This window comes from Sinocyclocheilus rhinocerous, unplaced genomic scaffold, assembly GCF_001515625.1.
Source record: "Sinocyclocheilus rhinocerous isolate Xijiao unplaced genomic scaffold, SAMN03320098_v1.1 scaffold2355, whole genome shotgun sequence".
In the NCBI taxonomy this organism is placed as follows: domain Eukaryota; kingdom Metazoa; phylum Chordata; class Actinopteri; order Cypriniformes; family Cyprinidae; genus Sinocyclocheilus; species Sinocyclocheilus rhinocerous.
The window spans coordinates 154,189-165,248 of record NW_015666965.1 but is presented as its reverse complement, the minus strand read 5'-3'; the positions used below and the strand labels follow the sequence as shown (position 1 = coordinate 165,248).

At 37.5% G+C, this 11,060-nt stretch overlaps 1 protein-coding gene across 1 annotated transcript in view; it reads left to right on the top strand.

Moving 5' to 3' along the window:
* Positions 1-328: 328 nt before the first annotated feature.
* The window catches only part of LOC107733299 (GRAM domain-containing protein 1B-like), a 76,235-nt gene continuing 65,503 nt past the window's right edge, over positions 329-11,060 (top strand). Inside the window, exons 1-2 of the mRNA XM_016544869.1 lie at positions 329-943; positions 10,039-10,128. Coding sequence (XP_016400355.1) covers positions 540-943; positions 10,039-10,128 — 494 coding nt within the window. The 5' untranslated portion in view covers positions 329-539. The remainder of the gene's footprint in view (positions 944-10,038; positions 10,129-11,060) is intronic.

Genomic DNA, 11,060 nt, shown 5'->3' with positions numbered 1-11,060 from the left:
CCTGGCATCTTTAACAAACACACACACACACACACAGGTCATTTCCATAGTCTGAGTGTTTATGCTTGCGCTTGTGTTTGTGTGCGTGAGACCGTCTCGGACCTACGGGGAGTCCTGGAGTACTGTTACACCGATAGCCGCCCCTTATGCATGTTTCATCTGCTGGGAGGAGAAAAGAGCCTTCCTTTGTCATCTAATAAGGCTGTAGGCCACACACGCTCCCGTCATTTTCACTCACCTCCACAAGATCGTCCACCCAAACACCATCAAGTGCTCTTTGTTGGGTAATTGTGCAGCTAAAACAAGAAGAAAGAGCTCAATCGATCGTCAAGAAAGGACTCTTCAAAGAGGAGTAGATGATCGACTTTTGATCGAAGTGCCCTGGCATTAGGCAATTCTTGGAGGACTCAAGATCAACTTAACACCTCAGTTTCCTCTCAGTTGGCCTCTCACCTTCCCTGGAAGCGGGGAAGTAACTGAGGCGTCTCCGTTTAGCATCTTACCGGTGATCATAGAGGCAGGGGTGGTGAGCTCGGAGCATGACGGACACGCTTCGGCCGCCTTCGCTCCAGGTGCACGTCCCCCGGGATGATCCCAGCCACGGAGAGGAGGATGGTGGCGGGAGCGGAGGCGGTCCCGACAGCCTCATCTGGTCCAGCTCGTCCACCCCCACCCTGCGGCGCCGACGCTTTAAGATGAGACGAATGAAGAAGCTGCCCAGCGAGCGGGAGCAGATTGAGAACGGGCTGCTGCGGCACCCCGAATCACGCTCGGATTCAAAAGAGTACCTCCAGCTGCCCTCCATCGAGATCACGCCATCCAGTGACGAGGACGCGGCCTGGTCAAACAGCTCCACCCCGAGCGCCTCGCCCCGGCGCAAACGATTCCTGCTTCGCAAGTGGCTGAAGGTGCGAGAGAGGAAGGAGCAAGGCAGTGAGAGCAGGTTGGTGCTTCAGACATGCTGTTTAGTAGGCCTATGTCACAACTGGTGATTTCTAGCAACAACTCCTCCTATTTTAGGACAGTTTGACTGACATTAAATGTTTGGAAGATACCAGTTAGCTTTTAGTATTTTATTCTGTAGGAATTGGCTTAGCTCTAGTAGAGTGCAGAGATTACGTACTTTTGTAGGCCACCCCGAAAGTTTGCATTACCCTGATTCTTTCGACAAAAATCAAATTTTTCAATTAGCTTTTGGATAATTACAGGAATAAGCTCTTCTACCAACTTCTAATTTAAGTGAACTTAAAACAATCTTCTCATAAATCCATTATAATAAATGTCATACTTACCTGTGCCCTTCAGCATGTAGGAAATATATATAAACTGAATAAAGTTATCAACACGAAATTCTAAATTAAATATAGATGAATCTTTAAAGCTACAAAAGTTATTGATTTCCTCTTTTTTTCTTTTGTTCTTTAATGAACAGACATCACAGCAGCTGGGTTATTAGGTTATGTGGCTGCTGTTACTTTAAGAGCTGCAGCTGCTGAATGTGACGCGGATCTGACATGCGTGCTCGTAGATTCATTCGCGCTTTAATATGAAATGATACAGGCTACAGCGCGCGCTGCTGTATTTGTGCGTGCAATTGAAGAGTATGCGCTACGAGCCCAGTATAGCGGCTGACAGGACAGGAAAATGAATTTTTACTGACATATGGCCTGACATCATCTCATCTGACTGCAGTTCACTAATGTTCTACTGAAGCTTCTTTGTCACCTGTACTGTTTCCAAGCTTGTTTGACTAGCACCTGGCAAATAAATGCAATTCTTGTCAAGAAAAAAGAGACAGAAACAGCAGTTGTGAGTGGGTGGCCAACCCTAGTTTTGCTCCTGCGTTAACGGCTTTAAATATTTTTAACGCCTTTAAACTGGAAAACTTAATGGCCTGTGTTAACGTGCTAATTTTGACAGCACTAATAATAATGTATCATATACAACCATATACATATACAACCTGCAATGCCTGCCCAAATAAGAAAGCAATGTTAGTGAGATTAATTTTGGGGGCTCATAAGAAGCATTCAGGCAGGATAGAGTACTAGCTACAGGGATGCCATCTTTAACAATCATATATAGTGTGCACTGATAGTGATATCTCAAATAGCACACAAATAGCACCAGCTGGGAAAGAGAGACAGTGGAGTTACAGTAGTAGAGTATCTGCCTCTCTTGATGCTTTGACAGTAATTTGCACTGGGAGTTTGAGAAGCCACAAAAACTGATTCGGCTGGGATATTAAAAACAATATTTGTTTGCCTCTGATGATTATCAGGTTTCATATGCAAGCTCTGTGCCACAGTTATACTGTATTGTAGGTTCAGTTCTAGGCAGAACGCGAGTCCTTGAGCAATGCAGTTATATCCGAGGTCTCCGGCATGCTGTGCTGTAGGTTGCTTTGAACAAAATAGGACTGCTAAAGGGAAACTAATAAATGTTTCTTTACAGGAGAGCCCGTAATGTAATTTAATGGTACCAATTGAATTTTGTGTCTCATTTAAAACAATGTGAGGAAAATAAATTGAATTACAAAGTCTGTGTTGCCTGTATGAAGGAGATGTCCCTTTAAAGCTCATGCGGTTGTAGACCAGGTTTTCTTAAAGTGTAGGAGAAAATGTGAAAGAAGGAAGTCAGAGAAAGTGTGGTTTAGAGAAGGTCTATAGCAGTGGTGTTGCATTTGGATGATTTCAGTGCAGACAGCTTTGTTGATTATAATGGGAGCAATTTATTTTTGATGTATCATGCGTACAGTGTAGGTGCGGTGAAACTTGGTGCATTAAATGTAGAATTCAACAGATGTGCAAATCTACATATAGAAATTAATTAACAATGCCTTCAGTTTGTAACATAGGAGGCATGACGATGGAGTGGGGATCCATTTGCAGGCTTTATTAAAAGAGAGCGTGGTCAAAACAGGCAGGGTCTAGAAACAGTAACAGCAGAAACAAAGGAAAAGAGTAATCCAGATAAACAAGCAATGGTCAGGGCAGGCAGCAAACGATCAAAAACAAGGAAAGAGTCCAGGATCAAAACACAACATGCTAAACATTCAATCACCTGTAAAGTCAGAGCGTGGGTGTGCTACTTTTAAAGTCCTTCTAATGTGGGACAGCTGTGAACTGATGATGAGATCTGATGAAAGACAGGTGATTGCAAAATTGATGATGTGTCCAGGCAGAGGATTATGGGAAATGGAGTCGAGGGTGAGTGGTAAAGGGTACAGGATGGGGTGCCCTCTAGCGGAGCTCATGGGCACTCCAGCTAGAGATCGTGACAGAGCTATTATGCAACTTTTATTTTATTTAGCTGTTTTTGGGTTATGTACATTTGTTGTTGTTTTGTGTTTGTTAATTATAGCAGATATGTGCAAAGTTCAAGTCAAGACCACCAGACAAAGCCTCACGGTTTCATATTAACCAGATGATGCAAGATCAGATCATGTTAATATGGTTGAACACTGGAAACACGAGACTCAGCATTGTGCTCACTGACCTTTAGACTGTGAAGCTCGAGGAAAACTACATCAACACAACCCATTATTCTTATTTCATTTTCATGTTTTTGTTCTTTATATATATATATATTTTTTTTTTCTGTTCACTGTTGGAGAGGCACATATCATCCACAATAATATACCCAACCAGAATGCTCTCGCATCAATGTTTTATTCCATTTTTAAAGCAGGACATAGACATGTGATTTGAAAGGCACTGAATGGCAGATGCACAGCTGTACATATACTGTAATACCTGCTCATTTTTAATCTCTTCTGTCAATTATTGATGCAAAATGCAAGTTATTAATCATTAGAGGTTTTAAGACTGATTTGAGTATATTCTTTTGAATTGAGGGTTCCTGTAGCACAAACGCTGGTCCTAGAATATGCGTTGAGTGCTAAAATGTGTTTCATAAATGCATTGTATGCCGCTTCAGATAAAACCATCTTCCATATGTAAATCATTGAATTACTGTAAAGCAACACACACATTGTGCACTTAAAATGATCTGAGAAAATCACACTCTTCCAACAAAGCGTTACATAAATAACAGTCCAGATAACAGGTTGGTCCTGTTTATGTCAGTTGTTCGTTTTTCCATACGGTGTGTTGTTGTTGTGTTTTTAGCAAATACGGTATTACTCATAATTCTTTATGTCAGCGTCAGTGTTTCATTTTTATGTGTTTATTAGCATTTTTTATTTTGTACATTAGGTCATGTGTCATTTCTCTCACTACAGTGAAGCTACAGGTCCATATAGAATATAGATTTTGCAGTTTGACGCAGCATGAATTACACTTAAAGAGATAGTTCACCTAAAAATGAAACTTCTGTCATCATTCACTCACGCTAAAGTAGTTCTAAATCTGTATTAGTTTATTTCTTCTGCTAAACACAAAATAAGATATTTTCAAGAATGTTGCCAATTCTACAGCATTTTGACTTTATACTACTCTGAAATCAATGGCTACCAGCAACTGCGAGTCAGTGACAGAATTTTCATTTTTGGGTGCAACATTGCAGATTTTATGGCACCCATGTTGAAACCATCTGTGAATGCTCTCTAGAGTTTTAGCCACAGTTAAAGCATGTCAACATATTCTGTTACACCAAATACACAAAATAATGATCTTTAAAATAGCATCATATGACCCCTTTAAGCAATTTCCAAGCAGTCCACCTGTCTAAATCAAAAGCGTAATGTGTCAATATCTCTATTCTTTTTAAAACACAGAGTATGTGGTGAATTTATGTAGCTTAATTTTGAACATAGACGGCAGGTTAATAGTTAAACAGATTGCTATGTATACTGATATTTTCCTCTGTGAAGTGTCAGTTGTGCTTAAAAAAACTCAGAAGCTGCCGTGATGCCAAATAAGACCACATTCATTATCCATCCAGCAGAAAGGTGGGAACAAAATTAGGTGTCTAAGATTTAGTTTGTCAGTAACTGAGACTTGATGTTTAGCAGCTGGTATTTCAGATTGTTTACTCATGCAGCATCATGCAAAAAGTAGCCTTTTAAGCTCAAATTCTGCAACATTTATTATGTGTTACCAGATCTATTGCATGATTTAAGAAGACTTGAAATGTAGCATATGAGACACATTGATGGTGCTTTTGCATGCACTTTAAAGCTTGATAGTCCCTGTTTATTGTAACAACAGAAAACTAAGACAAGCACATCTTTTGGAGCAATACTGAATGTATGTTCGGTTTAGTTTGCAGCCACTATAGGCACAAAAGTTAAGGTATTCCTTCTCGTATCTCACTTGCTTTCCTCATCTTTGTGTGCTATTCGGTAACATCTGAGACTGGGTTCAGTAAGGTCTCTTATCTGGGCTTGTGAGCGCTATGTCTCGTCTCGTAGGGTTTCTCGTGCTGCTGAGATGCATCCAGACCTTTCACAGTCTGCTTTTCTCTGATAAGAGCTTCTGGTGCTATTTTAAGACATGGGGAACTTATAAGTGTGCACCTTCCAGCTTAGAGACTCTGTGGATGTTGTTAATATTTCAGATGTAAGAGTTGTTTTTTCCCTGTAGGAGGGGAGGAGGTGTAAAATTGTTCTCATAATGCAAGGTTAAAGTCTGTGGGAAAGCCCTAAACTGAGTAGTCTGCTTGTTTAGTGAGCATCTGATTGGAAGAGCTGGATGATGAATTTATATTTATTTAGATACATAAATCTATTCACTATCATTCAAAGTTTTGGGTCAGTAATATTTTCTCTCTTATGTGTACCAAGGCTGCATTTATTTGATCAAAAATACAGTAAAATAGTACAATTGTAGAATATTATTACAATTTAAAATAGGTGTTTTCCATTTGATTATGTTTTAAAATGTAATTTAGTCCTGTGATCAAAGCTGAATTTTCAGCATCATTACTCCAGCCTTCAGTGTCACATGATCATTCAGAAATCATTCTAATATATTGATTTGCTGCTCGAGAAACATTTATTTTTATTATTAATGTTGAAAGCAGTTTTTGCTGCTTTATATTTTCATGGAAACCGTGATACTCTATTCAGGATTCTTTGATACATTTTCAGAATTCTTTGATTTTCATCAGGATTCTTGGATGAAAATGGATAGAAAGGTCACAAAAAATATTTAATTTAAAATAACCATCACTTTTAAAGGGGTCATATGATGCGATTTTTCCAACTTTGCAAGGACAGTCTGGCTTCTGACTCACAGCCTGTAAGGTACGTTTTCATATTTAAAGAATTTGCCACTGACGATTCAAACGCGAGTTTTGAGCAGTGTAGAGTAGCGCTTGTTGTTTGTCGTTTCTCTGATCACAAATGCAGACATGGTTTTATGTTTACGCGGCGCGATATGCAATGCAATGCTTAAAAAGACAATATAAGTCATTATAATAAAAGTCTTAGATCTTTGAGTTCAGCTCATGAAAAATGGGAGCAAAAACAAAAGCATTGCGTTTATAATTTTGTTCAATGTATGTCCCCACTGGATGCAACAAATGCCTTGTTTGTAATGGGTTTTATTGTTTTCGTCTCGGCATCACAGTATGGTAAGGGCTGTAACATTTCCGTCACACACTTGAGGAATTCGGCCAATCACAACTCACTGGATAGCTGGCCAATCAGAGCACATCTCGCTTTTCAGACCAATGAGCTTTGTAAAAATCAAAGGCGGGGCATAGAGGGGCAACAATAATGTACATTATGTGGAAAATAATGTGTTTTTTTAACCTTAAACCACATAAGCACATTGCATTACACCAAATACACAAAATAATGTTCTTTTTAGCAACATCATATGATCCCTTTAACATTATAAATGTATTTTATTGTCACTTATTATTTTGTTTACTCGTAGATTTTAGTGCTGACCATTTGATTGAAGAGCTTTTTGTGCCCATTCAATGTATGATTTTACTACTACATGTTTGTGGCATAACAATACCTGTCATTTCAGCCGGAACTGACAGTTTTCATTGTTTATTTTTGGCTTGGAGAGTGACATGATGGCAGTGTAATAGTGACACACTGATTTCAAAACAGAATGATTGACAATTGAAGCGCACCAGAGAGCGAGCACAGCAGTTTATAGTGCAACTATAGCGCCTCATACACCTGGACCTATCGTGCTGTATGTCCGTTGTATAAAGGGCCTGATAAAGATGCAAAAAAAAAAAAAATATATATATAAATCCAGCACACTACTCAAACTTGCAAATATATATATATATATATATATATATATACAGTATATTAGCTTAGTAACAGTTTGGTCAATAGACTTTCCTCAGGCTTACAAAACATGCAAAAGAATTCAAAATGAGAAAAAGAAAATCATTCTTATTACAAATAATCAAAAAGAAAGATAATCAAATAAGAATGATCATGATTGAATGATTTGAACAAGCTCGCTGTAGACCAGCAGGTTCCTAGTCTGACGTCAGCCTGTGCCGCTGGCCTAAAAAAGCACTGGGGTTTTGTTTCAGCAGCAGTTAAAACACACAAAAGCGTCAGACAGGCGACTGTCATGAATGATTCAGAAGCGTTCTAGGCCACGTCGAGCCTCAATACACTCTACGTAAAGACCCATTCTGAGAAAAGTCCAGACCCTCGGGCATGTGCGCATAAACTCGCATTCAGACGCAGGCTAAATCACCAGTGTTTAAGCAAACAAGATTCGCCCACACGGGTCAAATGCTGTCAGACCAACTGACCATAAATGAGAAATGTGCCTGCATAGTTTGAATTGCAGATATGAGTTTCCTGTTGGTGTGTAGCCCATAGTCACCGCAAGCAAATACCAGCACGCACCTGAGCGTGTCTCCCATAAATCCCTGCAGCTGATGGAATGAGGAGATCCAGCATGCCCAATGGGATTGTTTTGCATGTCATACTAGAATAGACAATCAGTTACTTTTTACTGCTTCAAATTGCATCACAATGTCCACATATTGTACATTTAAAGATGAAGTTAAAATCTGATTACGGAAACACTGATACAGAGAAAAAGCTAAGTGAAACGGTACTGGTTTAATTACATTTAGTGTAAATGTGAAATGTGTCGATGTTATCTAAAGAGAAGGAACAATACTAATCTAATAGCAACCAAATAGCAGGTGAGCTGTTGGATTTATAGCAAATGAGAAGATAAAGAGAATAAGAAATGAATGATTCACTGGATATTTTTAATCTAAATTGCATGATATTGAAATGAAATGCCCATTACTTCAGCATTGGTTTCAGAAACCTTAATAAAGCATGCCAGTGTTTTTTCAGTAGCCAGCACTTGTTAAACTCCACATGTGGCTCGGTTACGCCTGGGATTGTGTGCTTTTAATGGTGTATGAGTATGACTGCACCCTCTTGTGGAGAAATCATAGGAACATAATTATCGAAGAGAAAATACCACATGCAACTGACCGCTATTATAAAACAGCCAACTTTTATAGCTATTTTATAACACATATTACAAAATGTTATGGTTTGTATTTATAGACTCTTCGCATGAAACTACCATTCTAAAGTCTGGGGTCAGTAAGATTTTTTTATATGTATTTTTTAAATCAATTAATACTTTTATTCAGCAAGGACAAGTTAAATTGATCAAAAGTGACAGTAAAGATATTTGTTATGTTACAAAATGTTCTTCTGAACTTTCTGTTTCTCAAAAAATCCTGGAAAAAATGTATGATGGTGTGTCATTGTGTATCATTCCAAAAATAATGCCTGTTTTGCTCGAGCTCGTCCCACTTTCTAATAAAATATGATGTGCATTTTGTCGAATTTTTGCTAGGTGAAGAAGTCTTCTTTAATCAGCAGAAAAACTGCCAGAAAAGACATGATTCATGTCTACCTCTGAGCCAGATTACAATTATTTGTTCAGTTCTCAAACCGGTTTCACATGTATGAATGTTTCTGAAGGCATTAATATTTTATGGATGATCCTGGTTACCACTTTTTCCACTCCTTTGCAGATTGTAAGTTAGATGGTACATTTTGAATTGGGTGCATTTTACATGCTTATTTTTGTCATCAAAACAAATCGTTTGACATTTGAATGCTTTTGTTGTTTTGATAAGTATATTAAAATTGGTACATACTGTACAATACAAAAGATAATGTACTGGTAATCCATTAATTTTATGGACATTTCCATTAACTCTAAAGCACAAAACACCTGTAAAAATCAATACAGAAAATTATTTCATATTAAAATAGTACATTGTGCCATATTTATACATATTTTTTGCATACATATATTTGAAAAATCTTCATTCTTATTTTATGCACAACTGAACGTTTTTCTGACATTTTTGAACTCAGCATCATGAAATTAAGTAATTTTAAAACTTTTTTCAAGGTGCTGGATTGTGTAATAATCAGAAATGTTTCTTGAGCAGCAAATCAGCATATTAGAATGATTTCTGAAGGATCATGTGACACTGAAGACTGGAGTAATGATGCTGAAAAGTACATTGTGCCATATTTATACATATTTTTTGCATACATATATTTGAAAAATCTTCATTCTTATTTTATGCACAACTGAACGTTTTTCTGACATTTTTGAACTCAGCATCATGAAATTAAGTAATTTTAAAACTTTTTTCAAGGTGCTGGATTGTGTAATAATCAGAAATGTTTCTTGAGCAGCAAATCAGCATATTAGAATGATTTCTGAAGGATCATGTGACACTGAAGACTGGAGTAATGATGCTGAAAATTCAGCTTTGCATCACAGCAATAAATTACATTTTAAAATATATTGAAACAAAAAACAGTAAAACAGTAGAAAACTTATCATATAAATTCTGCCTTGGTGAACACACTGAAAAAAAAGATACTTAATTGCACCAAATACACAAAATAATGTTCTTTTTAGCAGCATCATATGACCCCTTTAAAAAAATTGAGTAAATTCAATGAATTTTTTTTTTCAGTGCATATGAGACTTCTTTCAAAAACCTACCCCAAAGAGTAGTGTAGTTAGACATGTGTTTAAAGTTGTCACGACAGGTTGCTTGACCTTTATCAATATGACTCTTTTGCAGCAGTCAGCAGAGTAGTCAACAGAGCAGCCAGCAGAGCAGCCATGACGACGATTCCAGCCGCTTCCTGACTCCCTTCATCCGCGAGGACAGGTGAGTACACTGTGTGTCTGCATCTACTGTACTTATCAGAAACATCAATAGTTAACGTCAGTTTTAATAAATGAATTGATGTGCAGAGATAATCCTTACATAATGCGTTCCACTGATGTTCAACTCAGCAACTTTAACAAGCATCAAAGGCATTGAAACGTATTTAAACAGCCAACACTCTTAAAAATAAAGGTGCTTCACGATGCCATAGAAGAACCTTTTTTGTCTAAATGGTTCCATAAAGAACCTTTAACATCTGAAGAACCTTTCTGTTTCACAAACGGTTCTTTGTGGCAAAAGAAGGTTCTTCAGATTATAAAAAGGTAAGAAAGAGATGGTTCTTTAAAGAACCTTTGACTGAATGGTTCTTCTATGGCATCGCTGTGACGACCTTTTAAGCACCTTTTTAAGCTTGATCTGATAATAATAAAAGTATAAAGTTTTAAGCTGGCTGGCTGAATGTGAATCTAGTGATTCAGATATCTGCTCTGAAATGCCGTTTAGAACAGGACTTTAAACCTCTAATTTCATTCAATAGACAGCAGTTTGTGGATTCATCTGTCATGATCTCTTTGTTTCAAAATGTTCCTTATATTTACATTTATACATTTAGCAGACACGTGTGTCCAGAAAATAAGTCGCACCGGGTCATTTTTGAGAGAGAAACAGTTGCATTACTAATACAGATGCATAAGCTGCATTGCTGTTAAAGTCATATTTTATTTCTGCATTGAAAGATAAAGTAAAATGCAAAGAAAGAAAGAAAGAAAGAAAAACATTTGCATTATTCATGGGAGAGCAGAAATCAAACATAAGTATAAAACAAACATGAATTATAGTGGCATATATACTGTATATATATATATATATATATATATAAGAGATAGATAAACAGACAGACAGACAGACAGACAGATAGATAGATAGATAGA